This window comes from Leishmania infantum, chromosome 20 (genome assembly GCF_000002875.2).
Source record: "Leishmania infantum JPCM5 genome chromosome 20".
Taxonomy (NCBI): Eukaryota; Euglenozoa; class Kinetoplastea; order Trypanosomatida; family Trypanosomatidae; genus Leishmania; species Leishmania infantum.
In genome coordinates, this window is record NC_009404.2 from 48,841 (window position 1) to 73,649 (window position 24,809).

The 24,809-nt window shown below is 60.4% G+C and overlaps 8 protein-coding genes across 8 annotated transcripts in view; all 8 read right to left on the reverse strand.

The window, feature by feature from the left end:
• LINJ_20_0160 (conserved hypothetical protein) overlaps positions 1–1,608 on the reverse strand; it is a gene marked incomplete at both ends in the record, with an annotated part of 4,066 nt that extends 2,458 nt beyond the window's left edge. Inside the window, one exon of the mRNA XM_001465109.2 lies at positions 1–1,608. Within this exon, the coding sequence (XP_001465146.2) occupies positions 1–1,608 (1,608 nt within the window).
• A 1,496-nt stretch (positions 1,609–3,104) lies between these two features.
• Positions 3,105–5,831, reverse strand: LINJ_20_0170 (hypothetical protein; the record flags this gene model as incomplete). Its single annotated transcript, XM_001465110.1, has 1 exon — positions 3,105–5,831. One exon carries the CDS (start codon positions 5,829–5,831, stop codon positions 3,105–3,107), a length of 2,727 nt encoding a protein of 908 aa, XP_001465147.1.
• Positions 5,832–7,496: 1,665 nt separating this feature from the next.
• Positions 7,497–9,914, reverse strand: LINJ_20_0180 (conserved hypothetical protein; the record flags this gene model as incomplete). Its single annotated transcript, XM_001465111.2, has 1 exon — positions 7,497–9,914. One exon carries the CDS (start codon positions 9,912–9,914, stop codon positions 7,497–7,499), a length of 2,418 nt encoding a protein of 805 aa, XP_001465148.2.
• Positions 9,915–10,809: 895 nt separating this feature from the next.
• LINJ_20_0190 (conserved hypothetical protein) lies at positions 10,810–11,832 on the reverse strand (the record flags this gene model as incomplete). The annotated part of the gene is made up of 1 exon (XM_001465112.1): positions 10,810–11,832. One exon carries the CDS (start codon positions 11,830–11,832, stop codon positions 10,810–10,812), a length of 1,023 nt encoding a protein of 340 aa, XP_001465149.1.
• Positions 11,833–12,952: 1,120 nt separating this feature from the next.
• On the reverse strand, positions 12,953–15,541 carry LINJ_20_0200 (conserved hypothetical protein; the record flags this gene model as incomplete). The annotated part of the gene is made up of 1 exon (XM_001465113.2): positions 12,953–15,541. The coding sequence occupies one exon, from the start codon at positions 15,539–15,541 to the stop codon at positions 12,953–12,955; it is 2,589 nt and encodes an 862-aa protein (XP_001465150.2).
• A 1,036-nt stretch (positions 15,542–16,577) lies between these two features.
• On the reverse strand, positions 16,578–17,174 carry LINJ_20_0210 (hypothetical protein, unknown function; the record flags this gene model as incomplete). The annotated part of the gene is made up of 1 exon (XM_001465114.1): positions 16,578–17,174. The coding sequence occupies one exon, from the start codon at positions 17,172–17,174 to the stop codon at positions 16,578–16,580; it is 597 nt and encodes a 198-aa protein (XP_001465151.1).
• A 606-nt stretch (positions 17,175–17,780) lies between these two features.
• Positions 17,781–20,357, reverse strand: LINJ_20_0220 (conserved hypothetical protein; the record flags this gene model as incomplete). The annotated part of the gene is made up of 1 exon (XM_001465115.1): positions 17,781–20,357. The coding sequence occupies one exon, from the start codon at positions 20,355–20,357 to the stop codon at positions 17,781–17,783; it is 2,577 nt and encodes an 858-aa protein (XP_001465152.1).
• An 847-nt stretch (positions 20,358–21,204) lies between these two features.
• LINJ_20_0230 (conserved hypothetical protein) lies at positions 21,205–22,458 on the reverse strand (the record flags this gene model as incomplete). The annotated part of the gene is made up of 1 exon (XM_001465116.1): positions 21,205–22,458. The coding sequence occupies one exon, from the start codon at positions 22,456–22,458 to the stop codon at positions 21,205–21,207; it is 1,254 nt and encodes a 417-aa protein (XP_001465153.1).
• Positions 22,459–24,809: the final 2,351 nt, after the last annotated feature.

Consider the following 24,809-nt stretch of genomic DNA (forward strand, 5'->3'; position numbering starts at 1 on the left):
AACACATCTCGCGAAGGGGAGCAGCGGCGGCAGCACCCTCGGCTGCGATTGGACGCACCTGAACTCGCACCTCGTGCTTGGTCGCAGGAATGGCGGTCTCGCGCATGAATACGCGATGCGGGGTGTGGGTGGACTCGGGTGCGGAGGGGGGCCGCCTCCGCACCCNGGTGGCGGTGATGTTGGTGGCGCAGACGACGACGGAGTGGCAGCCTTTCGAGACGGCGACGGGGGTGAGACCGCGCTCTTCCGCTCTGGAAGGGCCTGCGAAGGAGGCTCTCTTGAGGGCTGGCTTGACGGCTCGCTCGCCAAGTTCGAGAGAGAAGGAAGATGCGGCTTCGGTTTGCTGGACACCTCGGTTCTGTGTGCAGGTGGCGGCGACGGCGGGTGCGGGGCTGTGAATTGTTGCTGGCTTGCCCGTCTGCTCATCTGGCCCGACGAAGTTTTCGGGGTTCGCGCGTGGGTGGCGTACGTGAGTCGAACCGGTGTGCGCTGTGACGCGTGCTGGCGCAGCAGCTGCAAAGCCGCCGTGTCGTCTATGATTTCGACCTGGTTATCATTGGGCTGCTGTGGCATCGTGTACAGTACCAGCTTCATGCCGCTATTGGTCAGTTTAATGCTCAGCGTGTCCTCGACGGCTCGCGCCAGACTTTCCAGTACAAACCTCGTCGGAATGATGAACATCTTCTCTTGGTAGCTCGGGTTGTTGCCGCGGGATGGGCTGGCAAGTGGGGCGAAAACATGCAGCGTCACCAAGTCTTTGTCGACCGCGTACTCCGAAGACAGGAAGCTGCCCAAGCTCCGAGGCGAGGAAGAGCTGCCGGAAATGGTGACCTCAAAGGTGAGAACGTGAGTGGCTCGCTGCTGCTTCGCAGTTTTGAGCAGCTGTTGCACATCCGCATCTTTGCGCAGGACGACTTTTTCCCCCGTCTTCTCTGCCGCCCCAGCCGTCAACCTCACCAGGCTAACCGCGAAGGTGAAGTCCAGCGAATCGAGTCGAAGGTCCTGCGACCGCACAAAAGCCCGAAGCTGCTCTTGGGTGGACACTCCATCTGGAAGGTCGCAGGAGCGCTGCATGCGTTCATCTCCGCTGTGCACAACCAACACGCACTTCATCCTTCCTGGAAAAATAGATAAGCGTTTCTTTGCTGCGGAGCGTGCGGCGAGAGAGAGAGAGAGGAAGAGGGTGAGCGAGGCAGAGACGGAGACGGGGAGGGCGCAAATCAATCCTTTCGGCGCGCGTTCAGCCTTGATGCTCTCGGCCACGCGTTGAGTTCGCAATGCGCGATACCACAGTAACAGGGAGGAGGGCAGCGGTTCGTTGTCCCCTCTTTTACCGGTCCAGGGCAACGGATATATATGACGGGTCTTTCGTGGAATCGTGATCGGGGAGACGTTAAGTCCGGCGAGTGTGTGCAGCCGACGGACACGAGCGCGAATGCCCAGCGCGGACGCGAAGAGACGCAGGCGAGACGAGAGAGAAACGGTACGGGAGGGAGAAGGGAGAAAGCACACACGGAGAGAGGCATCCACGTCGATCGCCGTCAAGAGCGAGAGCGGAAGATGCCGTGAGAGGAGAAGGGAGCAACAAAAACAACGGGACAACAGCATTCCGCCGCTGTCATTGCCGTCCCTCCTCTCCCTTCTCTCTCAGCAGCACCATGGCAGGGGGCACGAGCAGAAAACCTTGGGCACCCAAGGAGGCCCCCGTCCCGCGGCAGGCTCTTAGCAAACAACGAAGCCCTTGGATGCAGAATGCGAATGAACACTACGAAGCCTTTAAACAAGACGCGTTGAACACGGCCGCCGCGTATCCACTTTTGGAAGAGGGCTCTACCAGTAACCGAGGAAAAGGTGTGCCACCTACTCCAGCGCACGAACGCTTGAACGCGAATCGACTAGCCAGCAGCTGAAAGTGCTGCCGACGTGTTGGTGAGTCGGCCCACCCACGCCCTCATGACAGCCGCTTCAAGCTGGTGTTTGGCGTTGGTGGCTCACGGTATCGATAGCGGCCCCGCCCCGCCTATACCCTCTTGTGTCTTTCTGCTGTCGGCTGAGCGGGGACGGCCTCACCCGCTGAGTGCGCCCACGCCTTGAGTGAGGGTGGGCGGTGGGCGGCGGACTGGCGAGGGAGTCGTAGAGAAGGATCAGCGCGGTGAGGCAGAGAGCAGCGATATACCGCAGGTGCACAGCGCCACACACCAACGCGCAGAACCAGACGTTAGCATGAATGAGTAGAGATGAGGAGGCAGTAGACAGATAGCGATTCAAAACAGAAACAGACATACAGAAAAACACCCAAGGGAGGGGGTCCAGACGAGCACACGGGTTGTCCAGAAAGGACGCGAAAAACAGAAATAAGTTGATGCACATCAAAGAGATAGATAAAAAGAGCCTGCACCGTCGGCTTCATCGTGCGCACTCGCCAACAGACGCACGTCTTCCCTCTCATCACCACATCCCCATGCCGCCATCCATCCATCCATCCGTCCCTGTCCACCCCTACTCTCTCGACGGCGTACCAAACGGCACGGAAGGTTGCCAGAAAGACGACGGCAACGCGGCGGTGCTTCACGGAAGTGTTTGGACGCGCACAAAGACTCTCGTGGTACGTGCCAGCAACAGAAGCCCAACGTCGTGACGCGTGGCCTACCCACCCTATCGCCGGAGAGCGATGGGTGGAGCAATGCAGAGGGAGAAAAGGCTTGCGGGCCGCACCGCTGGACAAGACGATTGATGAGGAGGGCGTGGTGGCGGGAAGTGGTGCCCGGAGGAGAAGAGGAGCGACAGAGGAGCGTGGCTCTCAGTGGGCGTCGGAGAGTTTGAGTCGCAGGCGGGCTACGCCTTCAACCCTCTCGCTCCTCCGCTCTCCTCTGCGCCCGAGGAGCTTCCGAGAAGCGCAAGCACCTAAGTAAAATGAACAAGGAATACCAAATCGCCACCTCCCATCTTCGTAGCCTCCCACGAGCACGAGAGCGAGCGGGTGGCAGGGCAAAGATAAGAGCATACGACCACTAAAACAACCGAGAGGCGACGCTACGCAGAGACTGTGGCCACGCGCAGTGCTGTGTATGTGTATGTGTGTGTGTGTATGTGTGTGTACCTTGTTAAACGGCCAAAAATGAGAGATCACTCGAGCAAGAGGCCATGGAAAAGATACGCCTCAGCGTGTTCTGCTGTGTGGCGTTGAGTGTCGTCGTCATCTTGAGCTCGCGCCGCACCGTGTGCATGTCAGCCAGGCGCTCCTGGCGGAAGCGCGGAAACCCATGCTCGACGGACTGCAGATGATTTTTGAACATGCTGCCGACCTTCTTACGAACGTAAGAGTCGCTCATCAGCGTGTGGATGTGGCAGTACTGCCGCACGGTAATGTCCAAAAACATAAGCAGCACCTCGTTCCGCTCTGGCGTGTCCAACGCAGTATAGTTGACGTAGTGCTGGAGCACGTTGCCTGTTGCATCACCAACGGTGAGGTACTGCGTCATGCGGTGAGGTACGGTGGGGAGGTTGTACTTAGGCTCCGACAGAACCTGATGCCAGTCGGTGCCGCAAGCACGGAAGCGCTCCGCTACGGCAACTGCTCGCTGGGCTGCCTCCTGCGGCGCGAGAGGGACGCCCTTCCTCGGCAACTTGGAGCTGCTAGAGTCGACATCATCGGCACCACCGTCTTCCTGGTCATCCGCGATCCGCGACTCAACCGTGCCAGCCGCATCTTGTGCCTCACACAGCAAAGTGGACTGCTCATACCAGTAGAGAGCGTTGCAGTAGGTGGCGTCACCAGAATCCCGTTTCACCTCATCAGAGATCCAGTACAGCTTCGAGTGGCTCCAGTGGATCATCGCCTTGTCAAAGAGCTGCTGGGCGAGACAAGGCTTCTTGTACATCTGCAACGCGATGACGCCAGCCTGGCGGAGGTGTGTCGCCTTCTGCGACTCCAACAGCGTCAGCGAGGCGTAGTCGACGAGCTTCTCTACCTCTGTCATATTGGGAAAGAGAATGCGGCTCACCTTCTCGTACGAGTCAAGGCACATGTTGAGGGCGAACGGGTCCTCCATGCACCGGCGGAGGTAGATGTAGGCCTTCTTCAGGTTGCGGTTGTTGTTCACCTCGTTCACTGCCAAGTAGTAGTAGCCATCGCGCAGCTTCGAGTCTAGCTCGACCGAACGCTTGGCCAGCTCGACAACTTCGGGGGTGATGCGCCGCTCGCGACTTGAGATTAGCGCCGCTAGCTGCGAGTAGGCCTTGCCGCTATTCGGGCATGTCCGCAACGCGGAGCGGAACAGGCGCTCGTCGGTCAGCCAGTCCTCGTTGCGCCGGTGGGAGAAGATACCCCAGCCAACGCACAGCAGCAGCAGCCCGTAGAAGTAGCGAGTCACGACTCCTTTGCGAAGCCCCGGGGCGCCCACAATGAAGGTGATGAGCAGCACCGCGCCGATGGACGGCACGTACAGACAGCGCTCCGCGATGAAGGTGCCAACGGCGATGAAGAGGTGGCTGACCGGGGCGTACGAGATCGCCATCCAGAGGAGCCCGACGAGGCCCACAAGCGCCACGCGAGAACGGAACGCGAGCGTTCCGTACAGGAGGCCCAGCAGTGTGATCAAAGCAGCACCGGTGACCCTGATGAAGTACGGCACACGGGGGTCTTGCATGTCTTGCATGTGCGGGATGCAGTTGAAGCTGTACTCACAGCACAGCGACGTGGGGAAGAAGAGCAGCTCCAAGTTCTTCACCTGAATCACCCACCGAATGCTGAGCCAGTGAAAGAGGCCTTTCGGCACGAAGTACTGCGGATTTTCGGTTTGGCGCAGCAGGGGGTTCTTCTGCAGGTCAACACGTCCAATGAACTGTCGACGGAAGGCTATATAGCCGACCAGCTCCAGCACCGCCACGGCGATGACGAGCAAGGAGCGCCGTCCCTGGCACCGTCCACAGGCGTACATGACGCACGCGTGAACGCCATAGATAGCGGTGAAAGTGATGGCGCTGTCTTTGCAGAGAATGCTGATGATGAGCGCGTAGGCCGCGAAGAGGACGTAGCGAGCTGTAAAGATGCGCTGCTGCGAGCGCGTCTGCTGCCTGCGCCTCCCGTGAACTTGCTTCGCGGCGGCAGAGGCGGGTGAAAACGTCTTGGCGTTTGCAGGCGCAGCCGAGACGGCTGCAGTCACTGAAGCCGTGTCGGCCGTCTCATCGACTTGGTTTAGATACTGGTGGATGCAGAAGAATCCGATGAGCCCAAAGAGACAGTAGAGCAGCTCGCACCGCCCCACGATGGACGTGACGGCGTCGACGTGGACGGGGTGCACGAGGAACAGCAGAGCCGCCATCAAGGGCACCGCATGCACGGGAGAGGTCAGCAAAGCCGTGAGGGAATGCGCCTTGGCATTCTCGACGGCGAGCACGGCGCTGGGCACCACCATGTAGACGTACAAGCGTGCGAGGTAAAACACGAGGCACACGTTGAGATACGCGATTGTGTAGTTGAAGCCGTGGAGGAAGGCGGGGCTGTGGTGGTAGCCCATCAACCAATGCTGGATGCGAAAGGTGAGCACGGTGATGGGACGGTAAGACCCGTTCGACTCGAAGCGGTCAAGTGGCTTGCCCCAGAAGTCATTGTAGAAGATGGAGCCGAGCGATTTCTTGTTTGCCCACGCGTCAGCGTTCTTGCCAATGGCGAGGTGGTCATCGAACGTGAGGTCACCGCGGATGCCGTTGCAGAAGATGACAGCGGCTATGAGCAGCAGCAGCGAATGGATTTGCCCATCGGCGGGGTGGACGAGCCGCCACCGGACGCGCTCAGCAGCTGGCAGCGGCTTGCTCGCTCCCTCAGACATCGATGTAAAGAAGCGCGTACCTGAGCATGTAATAGTGTGCTCGTAGCCTCAGCGCCCTCGCGAGGTAGTGGGCGAGGTGTGAAGCGTGAGAGAAGAGTGCGGGTACGCCTTGCCAGAGGAAAGAAGACACCATAAAAGGAGGAAAGAATGCACTACAAACGCCACCGCTCTTGCGGTGTTGCATGAAAGTGGCTGCCAGTGTGGGACGTGATGCGGAACGGTGAGGAGATACTCGCGTTGAGGGCAAGTGCGATGGGAGGCGAGGTTCGTGCACGCAGAGAAGGCGTCGAACCGAGGAAAGACGGAATCGGGAAGAAGTGTATGCGTGAAAGCAGTGAAATAGAGAATCGTGCGCAGGCTCGAACTCTGCAAAGGAAACTAAGCGGAGAGCACGCTCCCCACCAAACGCGTGTATGCGTCTGCGCGGCGCCGTGCGTTCACGGGTCTGCCCCAGAAATCAGAGAAGCGGAGCGGTTGCACGCCAACAGTTGCGTTTCTCATGCTCATGTGCATGGGTGTGAGCGTGTGCGCATGTATCTGTAACATGCTGATGTGCTCTCTCCTGATCACGCGTGTTTCCGGCTGCATCGCTCGCAGACATCATCGAACTTTGTGAAGACAGGACGTTATGTGACATGCGAGACGCAGCAGCGCGTGTGGGTTAGGGAGAAGTAGGTCGGCGCTCTCGGTGCAGCACACCGTGTGGATTTCGTTTTCGAATGCGGCCCGTCAGCAGTGATAAGTCGCTCTGAGCCCTCCCTCACGTCGTAGGCGCTTGACGCTGTCACCGCCAGAGGGGGTCCCGCATTGGCAGGAAGAGGAAGGGGTGCTGCACGGCTTTGCCACAAAGAGTGGGTGGGCGTCTCGGATGCCACGCCGAGGTGGCCACCACTAACCCTCCCCCCTCCACTTCGGCCATCAGGGTTTGCGTAAGAGAAAAGCAAACAACAAGAGCATGCAAGGTGAGAAAACACGGATACAAAAGAGAGGGCGCCAAAGACATCCACGCGGCGGTGCCGATGGCGGCTTCGTCTTGATGCACCTTCATCGGTGCCTCGCTCTCTCCCCCGTCGTGTGCCGTTGCTGTGCCTTCCTCTGCCCTCGCATCGAGCAGAAACAGCCCCACCTCCACGCGGTGAGACCGGAAGGGACACAGTGGGGTAGCGTAGTGGTGGGCAGATCAGCCACAAACCACAAGAAAAGTGAGGTGAGTGCGCTGTGCCATGGGAAGTCCCTTCACCTCTTCTCTCTTCTACACCTTATGCTAATTCTCTATGCGCACACGCCTGTTGCAGCAGCGTGTCCTTCTATGCATCGCGCGCCCCCGACGGGAGAGGACGTGCGTGGGGCGAGTTTTAGAGAGACGGAAGGTTGCCCAGCGGGTAAGGGACCCTGGCACTTCCCGCGCGTCCGGTTTGCATATAACGCGCTTCTCTGTCTATTCTACATAGTGAAGGGTGGTGACCCTCCTCCTCATGTACAGCGGAGGCGATGCGGCAGTGAACGCGGAACGCCGCATCGCAGCAGCAGCCTGCGTGACACCAGCGCGGTAGCCCTCCCCCCTCCGAAGCAACCACGCGCGTACGCGCCCTCACCAGAGCGTCGAAAACAGGACGGGAGTCTTTCACGCTTGTGCGGGCAAAGCATGCTTGGATCGTTGCTGCGTCACGCCATAGCGGCCTTCAGCCCATGGGAGAGGGACTGAAACCACAACTGCTCATCTCGCAGTCGCCTCTCGACGGACAACTCAAGTCGGTACAGCGCCTCCTCTACTATCCCAACTAAAGCAGCAGCGTGCTCTGTGAGAGAACCGCAGTGGCGCTTCTTGAAGGTCGCAATCGCCGCACTCACGTCGTCAACAAGCGTGCCAACATCATCAGCGAGGTCATTCTGAGTGCGCAGAACTCGCTGCAGTACCTCCTTGGCGGCCGCCTGCCTCTCCTCGAACGCGTGCAGCGACACCCTCGCCACATCCGCCTCCTTCAGGAGCGTCTCCACCTTGGCAGAGAGCTCGGCGATGACGCCCTGCGACTCATGCAGCCTCGACTCCATCTCAAACATAGACGAGACATCGGACGCTTTCACCTCGGCCGCCCTCTTGGCAGCCAGTAGTGACCGCTTGAGCTGCTCCACTTGCTCATCAGAGGCGTCCAGTAGCTGCCGCGTGTGTGCGTGCTGGGACGTGAGAGACGTCGCCTCGCGCTGTGCCTCGCTCAGCTGGGCCCTCAACTCCCGGTTCTCCTCCGCCTTGTCGCGCAGCGCGGCCTGTGCGTCCTGCAGCTCCGCTGCGATGGCGTTGTCGGTAGCCTCTGCACCTCCCTTGCAGACAGCATCGCTGTCGCGGCGGTCGCCTACCCGTGCCAGCTCAACCTGAAGCTCTTCCACACGCGCACGAAGCAGCATCACCTCCTCTTCAACGTCCTCCAGTGACGTGAGGCATGTCGCTTCGGAGCTCGACGCATTCAAGGCGCGCAGCAACGCCTCCACCTCGTGTGGGACACGTCCCTGCTGCTCATACCACGTGACGCAAGCCTCCATCAACGACGGGAGATCTCTAGCATTGTCACTGCCCTCGGGATCACATCTGCGGTGTGCAGCACGAAGTCGCCGCAAGGTATCACACATGGCATGAATCGCGTCGAGGACGTCCCTGTTATCGCCGGCGCCGCTCGCATCTTGCCAAATGAGTTGCAGTGCCGTCTGCATAGCCTCCTCAGCGCCCTCGTCAGCATCCTTGGCTTCACCGAGCAGCAGGTGACGAAGTGTCCGCGCCATTGATCGCCAGAAGACTTGATAGGCGTGCAGGAGAGCCTCAGTGTGGTGCTGCGCACGCGTCTCCTCTCGCGTCCTCGCCTGGGTGCCGTTGGGGTCTGGCAGCGATTGAGTGACCTGCAGTAGGCTCGGCTCGCCGGTCGCGCCGTCGATACCCCAGAGCGCCGTGCGCACCTGGGCTGCGCCCGCCTGCCACGCCACGAGGCCGCTACCTGGAAACACGAAAGAGCCGCGGAGCGCCGCAGTGCCGGCGTCCCACACGTTCACCTTTGCCGAGTCCGCAGCGCAGCTCCACACGCACGTGGCGAGCGACACACTAATGAGGCCGGTCACACGCGACGTGTGACCGCGTAAAAGTTGAGCGCTGTTCAGCAGGGGAGGAGAAGCGCCGCCGTGGCAATTAGAAAGGGGGAAGACCAGTAGCTGCCCCGTTGTGAGCCCCACCCACAACTGGTCGCGACAGAGCAGTGCACACGTCGGAGCTCCGTACCGGTCGCAGTCCCAGGACAGAGACCCGTACATCGCCGTCACATCCTTCGCAGAAGCCACATCCCAGACGTCGACATAGCCGGTGTCGCTGACCGTGACGAGCACATCCAGCACGGAATCGTGCAGCACGGCCTCGATACGGCCTTCTACTCTGAACAGCCCAGTTGCGTCCACCTCGCACTCCGTGTCCGCGGCAGCAGAGCCAACGCCGCCGAGCTGCTCGGCAGAGCCGACGACAGCGACGCGAATCACCTCCGTGAAAGTCCCGTCGTGGCAGCACAGAACAAGGTTCTGCACAGCACCGTTGGTGACAGTGGCGGCGCAGACATGCATGTCGAGGTGCACCTCCTGATACGGTTGCGCAGCGATCTGCCGCAGCGGCGGGTCATGGCGGTGGTTGGCCGGCATTCGAACAAATGCCAGCGTGCCGCGTGTTGTGACGATGCACAGGTCACGCCGAGGGCTGCCGGCGATGCATTCATGACGGCTAACCGAATACAGCGAGTAGACACGATCCTCTCGAGTCACACCGTCTGCGGTGCCGTTCTGGGCGTCGCAGCGAAACACGACGGCGTAGGCCGGAGACGAGGTAGACAGTGGTGCAACAGAGGTGCCGTGGGTACTCAGGGGAGGGCACGCCTGCCGCTGCTGCTGCTCTATGGCGGCGGATAGCGTGTCGGGTGCGTAGTACAAAACCTCTTGCGCATCCTCTGATATCACCCAGACGCCACCAAAGTCGTCCGCGTAGACGGCGCCGCCTCGGCTCCCCGCAGGCAGCCGCACTCGGCCCTTCTGCGTGCATTGAAGGCTGCCAAAGAGCATGGCACAGCCCCGCCTCAATCAGGAGAGGAAGTGTTCTGTTCGCCGCAGCGGTGGGAGGAGGGGGCGCAGATGAGGGAGTTGATGAGAGACGGTGGATGGAAAAAATTCAAACGAATGCGGCAAGCAGCGCCGGAGAACCTGCCTTCCAACACGATAAGCGAGTCTCTTGAAGTCGATCAAGTGATGCGTTACGGAAAAGAAGGATGGGAGGCACCCACAGGGCAACGTGGGGCTCTCATGCGAGAGGGAGGAAGGGTGAATGCAAGACGCATCTGGTGAGCTGGGGCCGTCATACCGGTGCTTGGTAGAGAAAAGGAGGAGAGAGGCGGCGATATCGTGTGTGGGCGTGACGCGGAGGCGCAAGTGAGCCGTGCCTCGCCCTCTTCCGCACGAGCCGCACGCAGCGGCTGTTCCGCCTCTCGGTGGTTGTGAGCGTGCTCAGCGGAGAATACTGAAGATTTCGGTGGTGCAACATTCAAGCGCGAGAATAGAACACGGTAAGCGAGAGAAGCTCGGGGCCTTCGCAGCACATGACCACATATCGACCCACTCGTACGCAAAGTCTCGGGTACCGCATGGGTATGTGTGTATCTCCTCGATGTGCGCCCCTCCCCTTCTCTCTCGCTTCGACAGCTCTACTTATACTCTCGACGCAGCAACGAGCTACATAGTAGAGTATGCACATGCGAACATAATATGCGGGCCGACGCACTGGCGAGTTCACTGAGCTCGCGAAAGGCTGTAAAGCAGCGAGTCGCGGGAAACGAGCGCGGGAAGAGAATCCGCGGTCAAACGCGGGGCGGCATCTTCACGATGCGAGTCGCCCACGTAACAGAGTAATCTCCGCAGCAGCCATCAGACGCAGAAACAAGAGCCCAGAGCCACGGTGCCAGGCTCAGCAGTGCATGGCCTCGATTGGGCTCGCGAGAGGCGTGCAGGTCAGGCCGCACAGTCGATCACCCGTCTTTGGACCGTGCGGATAGGCAACGTAGAGAAACTCTTCCCAGTCGAGAGTGGTCGTGTCGGCAGTGGCGCCTAAGCGGCGCTGCAGTGCTGTCACGTCGGTGTCGGAGGGCCTCGAGCCATACACGTGGGTCATCATGTCTGCCATGTCCCTACCAAGAACATAGCCGTCGCTGATGGGGTCTGGGACCGAGGGGTCCATGTTGAACATTGTAAAGACGCGCTTCAGCGTGGCTACGGTGGTCTCGTCGTAGGTGCTGCCGTCGATCAAGAGCAGAACCAGGAACGCCTCGCAGGTGAGACCGCCAGGAGGGGCGCGTGCCTTGAGCTTCGAAAAGTGCTTCTCAGTGAAGAGGTGAAGCTCGCCGGTGCGTCCAGAGACGCGCAAGAGCTCTTCGAAGCCGCTGTCAAGCACGGACGCGCTCACCTGCCCATGCTGCTGGTGCGTCTCAAACAGGTGCTTCAAAGAACGGATGTACACGGCAGCCGGATGCACCGGCGGAGATCGCTTCATGTCTTCGCTTCGGAAGCGGCTGACGGCATTCTGCCGCGTCTGTGCTTCAATGCAGCGCGCTATCTCCGTCGACACTGCAGACCCTCGCAGCCCAACGTAGATGATGCGCGGGTTGCGCAGCACCAGCTCTACGAGGCACATGGCGCCGCTCCACGAGATGTACTCGTTGGCAGAGAGATCGACTCGTTCTAAGGATGGGTGGAACAGGGCCATCTGCACAAGGTACCACACCGTATCGTTGCTCAGGTAGTTGTCGCAAAACACAAGCGACTGCAGACGGGGCAGGCAACGGCAGAGCTCAATCACCGGCAGCGCCCCGTGCGAGCCGACATACGTGCGAGAGAAATCCAGCGTGGTCACCGCGTCCCAGGTACCCGCGACGTCAGGGAACATCACAGCGGCGGATGAAAGCGGGGTGCAGCGAAGTCGACGACAGATCATCACGTACGCCTCTCGGGGGGAACAGCCGACAAATCCCGCTTGCAGCTCAGCGGCGCTGTACGGCTCGGTGGCCAGCAGGCGCGCTTCTTCTTCCATTGTTGCTGGAGCTCACGGTAAAAGAAATATGCCACGGGACAGTGTTGTGGAGATGAGCGCAGGCAAAAGGGAGGGGACTCAACGCGTTTATATTTTCTTTTGCTTTCGGCACGTGTGGATGTGTGCAGTGCAGCAGGGACAGCGCATCCCATAAGCCGCGGCTGCGTCACTGCGTGCGCGTGTGGGCGTGTGGACGTGGGGGCGGTCAAGTTGATTGGGCCAAGCCCAAAGCCGGCAAGACGGGCAAAAAAAAGAGGTGTGGGAAGATGAGGCGCAGCTTGAAGAGAGTGTCCATGGAAACAGACACGCGGCGGTGGGTCCCGTGCTGTGGTGCCCTCTCATATTTCACGCAGTCGTGTGAAAGACGCATAGGAAGATAAAAATCCACCGGGAACGGGTGCCGCAGAGCTGTAGCGCATTATCGCGTGGGTGCGACACCCCCACAGTGGGTTGCGATGGCCATCTCGAAATGGGAGAGAGAGACGGTGTAGGCACAACTTCAGCACGCGTGCACCCTGCACAGATGCAGGTCACCGCGAGGCAGTGCAAAGAAAAATGTCCAGGCCTGCCCAGATGCTCCCTCTCATGTTTCTCTGGGCACACCACCGCCCACCGCCCCCGCGCTGTTTGCCACCGCCTTTCGGACTTCTCGAAGACACTGCGCATGCCTCGCAGAGGGTGGACTTGCCGGAGGGGTAGTGGCGTGCGTGTGTGCTTGGAGAAGTGGTAGGTTTTTCTCTTCTGTTCGTCCTTTTGTGGCGTTATTCGGCTGCGCCGCCTCGATACAGCACAGACTGAGGAGAGATAAACCGAAAAGGGAGGGGGCGTCATGGACGCGCACGAGGTGGAGAGAGGGCAAGCAGAGGACGTGTGCGGGAAAAGACAAAGATGGCACGTGCGTTGACACAAATGCATGCACAGTAGCTGGCAGCACCGCTGCCGTCTCCTCTGCCATCCTCAAGCTCACGCAGGCACTCACGCAGGTAATTTTTACACACAGACGCGGTGCGCAGAGGGAGCGCAGCTAACCGCCTCCGTTAACCTTTCCCGTTACCTTCGCTTCTACTTGAAGAAGCGCCTGGCTCTGATACACACGATCAAGCAGTCGAGTTCGGTCTTGCGGTTGCTCGGTGAACGCCATCAAGGGAGCCGCGCCGTTTCCAAGGCAAATCACAAAACCATGCGCGCGCCTCGTCGGCGGTGTCACGGGCAGCTCAATCTCATCAACCACGCCTTCCACATCAGCAACCGAACAGGTATGCAGCTCGCGGGTGCGATCGCTCATCATGTATATCGACAGATCCTCCACGCACCACCTTTGCGGCTCGTACGTCGATGTGGCTCTCACGAGAACCCAAGCCCGGACCTGATTCGATTCCAAGTGTTTGCTGCTTTCTGCGACGTCGCATTGTGAGTCTGGCGCCGGGGCCAGCGAGGAGGCAACGTGCGTTGCGGTGCTCTTCTCATCAACGTTGCGCGGCGAGCGGCTCCACGAGCGGAAAGCAGAAAGTAGCTGCGTGGTCACATCACACGATTCCGGGCACACCACAACGAGCAACGGCGGCGTGCCGGTTGTCAGCTGGAAAGCGAGGCCGTTGCGCGCGTACACGGGCGGCGCACCAGCCGCGTATCGCTCGCGGTAGCAACGCGCGACACGCACAAAAGGAATGCGCAACTCCGTTTTGAGAGAGCCCGCATAGCACACGGAGATGGCGTCGCCGTCTGTGCTCGTCGTAGCCCAGCACCGCTTCCAGTGGGGTACAGCACGTGGAAGAACAGAGCGATGCACCCAGAATCCAGCGGAGAGAGGATGCGGCTGCCGCTGAAGCTGCACCACCGCCATGCGACAGGTCTGCACAAACTTTGCCATGCGGCGGACCAGCGAGTGTGTAAACTGCGCCACGCGCCGATTCGGCACGCTGACTTGGCTCCGCAGCTGCCGCGTTGCTCCCTGCACAATGAGCTCTCGCATCTCCTCAGCTGACACGCCGGCATTCTTTTCGCTCACGCACGACATGTCGCCATGCTCCCAACGTACTTTCGCCGGTGATGCCTCTTGGAACAAGGCGCCAAGCAGCACGCTGGCCACTCGTAGGCTCACCCTCTCGCATCCATGCACGTGAAAGCTTCCCAGAACGCGGAAGAAGTCGTAGAAAACGACGTCGAAGAGCGCCGTCCGCCTCATGGTGCTACTCAGCGAGGCATCGATCTCGCCTCTGGCCAAGACGAGGGTCCGCGCCGACTCACCTTTGCGCGCGGGTAAAGCAGCCTTGGAGAGTCGCGATGCGCTGCTGCGTACGTCAGCTTTCCTTGCTGAAGCCGCCTGCAGAGGTTCCACCGCAGCAACAGGCGCTGGTTTGTCACGTGTCACAACTGGCGTCGCGGCGCGCCTGTCCGGAGGCGAGGAGGCGTGCCGCGCATCGCCGCTATAGGGGGGCATCGCCAACCCCAAGGCAGTCGCATTAAGTCTTGGCGCCTGCGTGGGAGCAGCCGCATCATCAACAGCGCCGCCGTTGTGCTCTGTGATGCGCGCCACCACTGCAGCCACCTTCGCCTCCTGAGATGTCGATGGCGTTGCTGCAGTCTCGGCTCGAGTCGGAAGAGTCGCTGCTGCCGAGGGAGGAGGCGCCACCCCATCGAGTGTGTGTTTGGCAGCCTTTGCGGCTTCCTGAGGCGTAGCCGCTATCGGAAGCGGTGCACTTGGAGACGGCGTCTTCAAAGGGCCTGTGCTGTTTGCGGTTGCTGTCGCGGTGTACTCCCTCTTCAAGCCGGCTGCCAATGCGGGGCTCGTTGCCTCGGTGTCCACTACTGAGACGACTGGCACAGGGCCGTACTCGGCCACAGCCTCCTGGATAGCCTCCTCGTCTCGCCCCAGGTAGAGCTGCAGCTGGAGCTCCGCGTTGTTTGCCGGGTCTGGTGCATCTGTCTCGTAACTGCACAGCAGTCCCGCCTTGGAGACCTCATAGCCGGCGCTGTTGTTGGTACGCCTCTGGTGGTCGTCGAGAGGACCCGCTTCTACGAGGGATAGTGTGGCCGGCAGCGACGTCTCCTCCGTGGCGTCCTCGGCACCCTCCGCGGTCTGCACTCCCCTAAGTTCCTTCTCCATCGCGCACAGATATGCCTCTTCCCGCCCCTTGCAGTTGTCTAGTTCATGATCGACCTGACTCACACGAAGTGGGGCGTAGGCTTCATAGAGGCGCAGCAGTCGCGTGCGGTATACATAGCGGTCTACATTCTCGCTGGCCGTCGCAGCATCGCGGTCGGAAGGCGACGCGGCCGGCTGCTCTGCAACCACATATGGCAGTGAATCATCACACTTGATCGAAATGTTGATAGTGCGCGGCGCGTTTGGCGAAGGTCCTGAGTAGCTGCTGCCCTCTAGCGTTACACGGGCCTGTGCGGCATCCGCGCAGTGCGCAGTGGAAGCCTGCGCGCCCGCTGATGCCATGCCCTCGCGGAACTTTCGCTCCAGGACGTTCACGAGGGCCTCCTCGTGCCCCGAAAACCGGCGCAGCAGCTCATCCACGCGCGACACCTTGGCAGGGTCGTATTTCTTGTACAAGTCGATGATCGCTTGGCGATAATTGTGGTCGGAAAAGGACGAGGAGGACATGTCCGTGAATTCGGTCGGGGGAGCGCCGACTCGGATGCCAGCGGCTTTGTGGGCCAGTCCAGGCTTTGGCAACGTGGAAGTCGATGGGAATGAAAGAGCGACAGGAAAGGATACGTATATGGAAACAGATGTGGGCCTCAACGCCGCGCGACAGAGCGGAGGCGCACACCAAACGAAAAAGGAGCGCAATGATGAGCTGCACGAGTTGTCAACACGACAGCCACGATGTCTATCGTCTAACGTGACTCGGCACAGATGCGAAACGGCGGTGAAGATGGCCGGGGCAGCGGAGAAGAGAGCAGATGCGGTCGTCGAGTGCCGGCAGAGATGCGTGTATATGCGTGGAGGCAGAAAGCGGCAAAGAATATGGCTGACGTCGTCGCTCCGTCTTCCACCCCTCGAACGAATACGACTTGTGCGGACGTGTGCGAAGTGGCCGGGCAGAGAGGGGGTCAAGGAGAAGAGAAGAGGTGAGAGGGGTGGAGGGCCAGTCCACGTGGTTGCTTGGTGAGCCTCTTGTGCTCCTCTCCTACGGCTTCTTTTTTCGTCGTGTCAGTGGCTGCCTCGGGGAAGGGGTGATCACGTCCTGCCGCACTGGCACACAGACATGCACACACGGCTGCTTCAAAGGCGGAGAGGAGCGGGCGCAGACGGCGATAAGCTTCCACGAAGGGCGTTGACACCTCACCGCATCACGGCGGTCGAATGCGCGCGCCGTTCAGCATGCGCATCGCATGCGTGCGTGGCGCCACGAGCGAAAAGAGAGAGAAGCAGGAAGACGTGGGCAAAAGGGCAACGCAGCGTGTTGGGGTGGTGGAATCGCTTGAGGGCCATCACGGGTGTAGTAAAGGCGAGGGGAGGGGGGGGGGCATGAGCGACGCACTCCTTTTGCGCGTGTGACCTTCGACAGTGCCCCGTTGCGTACCGCCTAATCAGGAACAGAGAGTGAGGTGGCATCACTTACGAGTTTGTGGGTCGACCTCGAGCACACATGCACACACACACGCACACGAGAAACCACAGCAACAGCGATCATTCAGCTCTTCGGCTGGCGCATTGGGTAACGACCGGAGCGGACCACCGCGGCGATGAGAGCATCTACTTCCTCTCTCCTCTTCGACTCCGCCGAAAAGCGCCTCCACTCCGCGGCGGCTGCCTGAAAGCCCTTCAGGCTGAACACCTTCGAAAACTTACTTAAAAACATGCTGTACTTGTTGGGGGCTCGTCGCACTTCCTTCATTGCACTTTGGCGCTCCCCCGCCGTCTTCGAAGCCGCTTCTGGCACGCGCTGCACGTCGTGAATCGCCGCCTGCACCTCAGCCTCAGCCTCAGCCTGCTTTTCAACGGCTCCGATTGCACCAACCTCGTAGGTGCCACTCTGCTTCACAACAAAACGTCCACGCGCGTCCACCGCGCAGATGGTGAAACTCGTCAAGGGCTCCGACCGTCTTCTGGATGCCTCTGCTGGTGACGGAGCGGACGACAAAAAAGACGACGATGGTGCCGTCGTCGGTGCGCGCAGCAACAACGTGTGCGGCCCGTACAGTGCCTTCACGTCGTACATGCCGTCGTCTGACCGACACGCGGTGCCGTTGACCGTGCATGTGACGTAGGAACTCCTCTTCCGCCGCATGTAGTGCTCCGTAGCTCTATGCGTGTGTGTGTGACTATGCCTGCCGGTCAGGCAGTAGCAGAGAGAAGTACGAGGGAGTGTGCGGGAGCCGTGCAAGAAGGGTAAGAGAGGCGAGAGGGTAAGGTCAGAGGGTAGAGTGCAAGACAACGATAGAAGAAGGCGGAAGAGCAGTGTGTGCAGAGTAAGAGAAGTCGAAGCGCACCGAGGGAGGAGCGGCAAGCGGAGCAAGAGGAGGTGCCTCCACGCTCTGCCGTAAGAGCGGAATCACGGAAACACGCGAGAGAGAGAACGCCGCTCTCCTCCTGAAAATGCGAGCGTCGAGACAGACCACCAACGCAGCGACTCCAAAGTGTGCGTCTTTTGTGCTCACTGATGGGTCGCTGTCGGTTTTGCTAGCGCGCTCCCCCTTCCTGTTGTTGCTGTTCCGTGGGCACTTGTCCGCAGCACGACGCAGCGCGTACGCGCAAAGCAAACCCTCCGCACATACACGCACACACACACACGAAAAGAAAAGGGGGCGGCGCTCCCACCGCAGAAGCCCGCGATGCGCACTCTCACGCGCAGACGCACAGCGTTGCATGAACGCGCGCACATACTGCGCATTTTTTAGTTCGTGGATTTCAACGCTCCCCTTGCCTGCGTGTGGTGATCCCTGCGCAGTGCTTGCAAGAGCTCTGGCGTCGGGTCCACATTCACGCACACGAGGGCGGCAATAAGGTACGCCTTCTGAACTGGTGTCCATGTCACCTCGGTGGACGTGAGCAGCGAAAAGCCCCTTGCCTGCACTGCCGCTGCCATGGCGGACGTTCTCTGCAGGTCTGCCACGGCATCGTCGCGCAACGCGATGGCACCAGCTATAAGCTCCTCTGCTGTAGTGCACGCTGGAATGGCCTGTTGAATGAGTAAGTCCAGGAGGGTGCTGATGATCATGGTGGCCGTCGCGGTGGTGGATGCGGCCTTGCCGCGCGGCAAGGTCCCGGCAAGCTCCACAAGCCCACTCAGAGCAGCGATCGGCAGTCGTACAGTGTTCAGAAAAGATGCCGTCTGCCCGAGGCGGCGAGTCAGAAGCATCATGAAGGCGTTCTCCAGCTCCTCTGCGATCGTTCGGCGCTCTTGCAAGCAGCGTACCAGCAGCTCCGACTGCACAGCAGAGAGAGTTTGCTGCTGCTCTTGGAGCAGTACGCGAAGATACAGGTCCAGCACAGCGTCCGAGACGCGCACGCGCGACGGTGCCTGCCACGCCGCCAGCGGACGAGCGAGGATGCTTGTGAGGTACTGAATTAGATCTGGCAACATGCCAGAGGGACGGCCCGTGTGTGTCTCCAGCTGCGCCAAGAGAAACGGCTTCAGCGGCTGCACGAGTGCGGCAACGACCGTGGGCGCCTCGTCCACGGCAGAGAGCAGCCTCAGCGTGTTTGGAACAGGGAGAGCCGCCTGCGGTGTCGCAAGTTCTCGCACACACTCGCCGAGCAGCGCGAGGGCGATGTCATAGGGCGAAGTTGTCGCGGCGCAGTAGGTTAGCAACTGCGTTCCCGCACAGTGCGTAGCGGCTACCACTACCTCGGCGCACCTCGTCTTACGCTCTCGGGTGTTGGGCCAGTAGCGCGACGGGTGCGTGGCGGAGATGAGCCGCTGCTCCAGTGCACTGAGGGTGGTGCCCAGCGACGCTGGCGCATCACAAGTCAGGTCACCGCTTGCCGGGCTCACTGCCCTCAAGTACGCGGTGATGCAGTGCCAGCCCCACAGCTCCTCGCCGCTGCCAAAACGGAAAGCGCGCGCGAAGTCTGCTGACGTGCCGCAGAAGAGCCTCACAATGGCAGCCCAGACAGACTCCACAGACTCTGCGTCGACGGCGTCGCCTGGTCTCGGCTGGCCTTCGGATGCTCGTCCCGCGCACAGACTACAGTGCTCTACGCAAAGCGCCTCAATGATGTCACGTGGCGGCGGCGCTACCCCACTGCGCAAGACACAAATCAGTTGCCGTACTGCGTGTCGTCGTGCCTTACGGAGCAGCACCGACATCTCTGCATGCTGCGCTGTCGAAGACGCGTGTTCCCCCGGCCGCTGCTCTGCCTGGCCCGTTATGTGTACTGAAACGGTCGTGCACTGTGGCTGGGTAAACCGCAGCAACTGTAGGCAGAGTCGATCGGACAGGGAGCCGCGCAGCATGAGATGTGCTACGACCAGGCGCAGCTCCTCGGTTGCCCCCGCGCTTCTCTCAGAAAGTGTAATGAGCAACCGCACCAGCGACTCGTCAGAGAGTGCGTGCGTAGTATACTGGAGCAGCTGCGAGGTCGAGCCCGTGCTGCCTGGTGTGGAGGAGGAGAGAGAGGATTCCGAATTACGTGATCTAGTGCGACGGGGACCACGTGCAGGGTGCCGCCATCCGCCCTCATGCCAACAGTCGTCGAGTGACGTGAGCTCCGCCGATTCCCTGTTCGCTGCATGTGCGACGCGAAGCAGCTCAGCTTGCGACTCACATAGGTGGGAAGACTGCAGCAGCAGGGCTTGCATCACGGTGAGGCGGCTTACGCGGTTCATGCGCGAGAACAACAGTGCGGCGCGCTTGCAGAGGGAGCTCCACAATCGCAGCTGGCTCTCACCGGCTTGCAGTGTCGCAAGGCACCACAGAACGGTCGCCACATCGTACTCTGTGAGCTGCGCCTCACAGTGCTGCAGCCGCACGAAGCAGTCCGTTACGAGGGGCGACTGAGCCTGCGAGGGGCACGCTTTGGCGAACGCATGCACGGTCGCCACCAACACGCGAGGCCGCCACGTCCGCAGCGCCATGGCATCCACATGCTCCGCCAACTGCTGTGCCAAGGCAGCACATCTGTCCTCCTGCCAGAACTGGGCGGAGGCACGAAGGATGATGAGCAGCACGACGCAGACATCGGCCGGCACGTGGGCCCTGGGCGGCAATGAAGAGAGCGCGTCGAGAGTGGCATCGGTGCACTCGCGCACGCACCGCTGCAGGTGTGCGTCGACGGCGCCACTGCCGCAGGGCTGAGTGAGCGCGACAAGAGAGCGAGTGCAGCTCACGAGGTCCGACAGGTACGACGACGTGGACGACGTTAGCGACGGCTGAGGAGACAATGGAAAAGAGTCTGGACACGGGGCCGCGCATCTGGTGAATAGGCGTGAAGCCCTGGCAGCGATGTTGCCCAACACAGATGGACGCATGCCTGCATGTCACATAGCGCGATGAATGCCAGCACAAATGCTGACGCTGCTCGGCGGTGAAGCCGATCGGCCGCAAGAAGAGGTACAAACAGCGCCGATGCACAGAAAGAAACCGTCTTCGCTCGCTGTGAGTGAGCGTGTGAACACTTGGCGTTTGTCAGCTGAGGAGCTCACTCACAGCCACGGGCCCCGAAGCAAGTGGTCCGGGGTTGGCGGAGAAAGCCACTTGAGCTGCACGCAGGTACTTCCCCGCGTGGTACATGAACAGCAGGCGTATGCAGGAAGGGAGAGAGAGGAGAAGGGGGGAGGATGGCGCCAGTGCGGACACAGACGCACGCAGAGATTTGAAGGACGGAGAAGAAAGCAGAGAAGCGCAGCCCGAACCGGCGTCTGCGCCCTCTTCAGTTGCGCGCGTTGCAGGACAGTGCTCCAAGGAGCATACGCCAAAACAAGAGCGCCGGTGTGCCGTCAATACCCCAATGCATAGAAGACGTTCTCTCACACAGCACTGTGCGCGTAAGAGAGGTGCAAGGCTGTCACGTCCATTGTGAAGACCCAATGATGGATGAGGCGAGAAGTGGCTCTGCTGGTCTATAGCCCAGCACCACGTAATGGCGCGTAGAGAGAGAGCGCACCGACTTACTTGCAGGATGGAGGCTGTTGTCATGTGAGCATGGAGGGGTAGAAGGAATAGCAGTTTTACTTTTCTTCCAATGGTGTCTGCGCTCAGCAGGATACGACCTGCGACCCCTCAACGCTACCGATTCAGCAACCGACGGAGCAGTCGAGAGTGCGAGTCCAAGACTTGGCGGCACCTCCCTCCATGGCAGCTGAAGGGAGGCACGCGTCAGCCCTCAGAGTACTCCTCGAGAGCACACCGCGCCCCCAAGGTCAACGGGATCTCTTCTGGTAACGAGCAAAGTGAAAACGTCTCGCGGCACTGCCCGGCAGCGGCTCCAAGCCACCGCGCCGCAGTGGCACGCAGCGTGAGCTGGCCAGAGTAGCCGAGCGGAAGTTGGAAGAGGTCAGCAGCGTAGAGCCAAGGTATGGTGAGGTCTCCAACGGGGAGCTCGCCGCCGAAAATGAAGAGCGATGATCTGGCGCACGTGTACGCACAGCCGCTGCGAGCGGAGGGGCACAACGCGCCAACGACATTCACCTTGCGCCAGGTCGCCAGCTCGTCCTGAACACCGATACGCCAGAGATCGCTAAAGTACAAGGACATGTCTGACTGATTTGCGTCTCCGCCAAAGAGGTACACGTACCTGTCGTGCACAGCCAGTGAAGCGGCGTACCGGGCAGCTGGGCGTGGCGCGAGCGGGTGCAACCTCACGGAACGCCACGTGTTGAGCCTCGTATTGTACTCGAAGAGGGAGTTCACGTACTCGCGTTGGGGAAAGGGGCTTCTCTCGCCGTCCTCGGCACGGTACCCGCCGAAGAGGTAGATGCACTCCCCTGACACCGCAGAGCTGCAGCCGCACAAGGAAAGCATGGTAGTTGGATCGGCCGTCGTGTCACCGTCGTGCAATATGGTCGGTTTCAGATGGTGCCACACATTCGTATGCAGGTCCAGATACCACAGCGGAGCCTCTCTTGGCTCCGTTGGAGTGCCCATAAGCACGTACATGCGGCCGCCTACAACGTGCGCGTTGTGAAGACGACGCGCGCCAGGGCCTTCCGGGCTTGCCTGGGCGTGCTGCAGCACTGACCACCTCCACGTGACAAGGTCGAGCTCGAGGACGTCATCATACACTACAGGGCTGCACAGGTCCTGCCCACCATACACGATCATCTTGTCTCCATGGATAGCGGAAGAGTGGGCCAGTCGTGGTGGCACCATGTCACTGTTTTCAGGGGCCTTACGCGACCAGCGGCGGCTGTCCATGTCGTACACGTACACGTCGTTCGCGAAGTGCGCTAGCGACCCACCGCCAAACAAAATAAGATAGCGGTCTTTGTAGCCAACGAGCGAGTGGCAGCACCCCGGCGGCGGCTTCATACGCGGCACGATCGATGGGCGGCTCGCAGATCCACCGCACAGCCAGCGAAAGTGGAATGTGGCTTCCCGACCGCCGTCGCGCGCATCACTCGACAGTGGCATGGCAGCATTCGAGGCGAGAAAATGGTGGAGACTCTGCGCGGGGAGTAGCAGCTTTCTTGTAGCAGTGGCGGAGACAGAGAGAGGAAGAGACAGAAAAGAAAGAGGCAGAAGAGGGGCACTGCAAAGAGCCCGATGCGCAGACCACCAACACGCGCCGTCCTCCCTGCCTCTCTCCACTGCGCTCACACTGGCGCGATGTCTGTGTATCAAGGTATGGGTCTACGTGAGGAGAAGACGGAGGCGCTGCCAGAAAAGGTTAAGAAAAAGAAGCGAGTCCAAGGGTGAAGGCACTCACAGACGCACGGCTTGACTGCTTGGGTTGTCCACCGCGGCGCTGTTCGCTGAGCAACGACAGATTGTTGCAGGAGTAAGCGAGAGCGACCGCCGTGGTTGCAGCCTCTGAGGGACGAGGGAGGGGGTAGGGGTGACAAGAAAAGGAATAAGTGCTGAGCATGCGGTAAGGTACGGAAACAGTGAAGGAAAGCAGCGCTCACCGAAGCGCAGCCGCAGTGCGTCAGCAGGCGTGTGAAGAGCAGCTCAGATCAATACACGCATCCAGGCACACGCATACGAAAAGAGAGAGGAAGCGAGGCACCACATCTCTTTTATGGTTGCCGCCTCCACCTGTGCTCGCGCCAAAAAGGGAAAGAGGTGTTTCTCCTACAGTGCAGCGGCGTTTTGCACACACATGCCTCCAGCTCGCACGCCGGTGTGGTCTTCGCTCGCTTTCCATCCTCCTCTTCACCTTCGCTTACGCCTCTCCTCCATGTCGGTTGGCTGTGAGATTCGCGCCTCAAGGAGGGCAGAAGAAAGGGCTCTGCACTGCTTCCAGACGAGGGCTGGCTTCCCCACCACCATCAGCGCCCTCCCTAACTCCCGTTCGTCCATATTACCAGCCGCGCTCCTCGGCTTTGGTGTAGCACGTCAGCCCCATCACCCTCCACACACACACGCACACACACACAAACGCCGAGCACTGCGCTACCTCTTTCTCCGCACGTAGCGAGTGCGCTTCCAGGAGTCGAGGGCTTCACATGAAAGCGGCTGCGCATCCCTTCACCTCACCAGAGGTGTCTACCCCAAAGTTGCGCGACAGCGCATCGGCCGGATGTGTCGGTCCGTCGACGCCAAAGAAGATTACGGGCGTTTGTTTGCGAATCGTGAGTTCGTCTGTGATACAATGAAGCGGGTTTCGACCGAAGTCTCGTCCGATGCTGCTGTAGCCGTTTACGCCTCTCTGGACATCGGCAACTGGTGTCTGGTCAGCAGAAACACCCACGATCGCCATCACCTAGAGGGTCTATTCGTTCTGGAGGCGGAGGTGCAGGATTGCGTGTGCTCACGGACCGGATTCTGCAGCGTGTTTCGCGGTTGAAGCGAAAAGTTATGTGGCCTGAACATCAATGTGTTTGCTCGCCGAGCTCATCTCGGCCCACCGCTGTCGCAAGGCATAGATTGGTCGCTCCCTCTCCCCACTTCCGAGAGACGGCGGAAGCCCCCGCATCCCTTACCTTCCAACTCCTCTGGGGCCAACGGGAAGCCGCCCAACGGCCTGAAGCTGTGACACGCGAAGACACCGACCACGACCTGATCGCGTACACCGGTATCGCGCATCAGCCTCCAAATGGGAAGGGGGCGGTAGTGGGCACATAAGGGATGGAGTCACCCCACCCGAGCCCGCCTACGGCTCTGCTGGCTGCCATGATGTCGAACACCTCAGCGGCGTTTAAGCGGGGCGTCTGCATAGAGTGCGTGAAGTGCAATACCATGCCCACGAATTGGCGTGGTATCAACTCCGTCCGCCTTTCGGCTGGGGTCAAGTCGGCTTATGTCTGGGGAGAGTTGCGTGCAGCCCGCTCTCCATTCCGGCCTTCGTACTCATCGCCGAGGAAAGCTGTCAGGCCGGAGGCGAGCGACAGAGCGTCTATGCTGTTGGTTGGTTTTATCGTATTCATGCCCGAGGCCGCGATGGGGTTGGCGATGCGAAACCGTTCCAGTATCGCGCCCACAGCTGTAAAGAACTCAGGTTCCCGACCTTGGCGAGGCAGCCAGCACTACATTGTCGATCACTGCACGAATCGCGAATCAAGTCTCGATGCTGGCGCTGTTGGATGTGATCGCTTGGCCTAGGGCGACGCGCTAGCCTCAAGCAGGTAGGAGGGATTGCGGCGGCCGATCTGCTGCGCCTGCTTCCTGACTGCCGCCAGAGTCTCTGGCCTAGGAGCGTTGGCACCGCTCATGACAGCCGCTGCTTGGGCAACTTCGCGGCGCGGAAGCGTCCAGAATGTCTGCGCTTCACATCAAGAGCTGCGCGAGACTTCGGGCCCTCTTTTTCTTCGCGTATGTGGCAA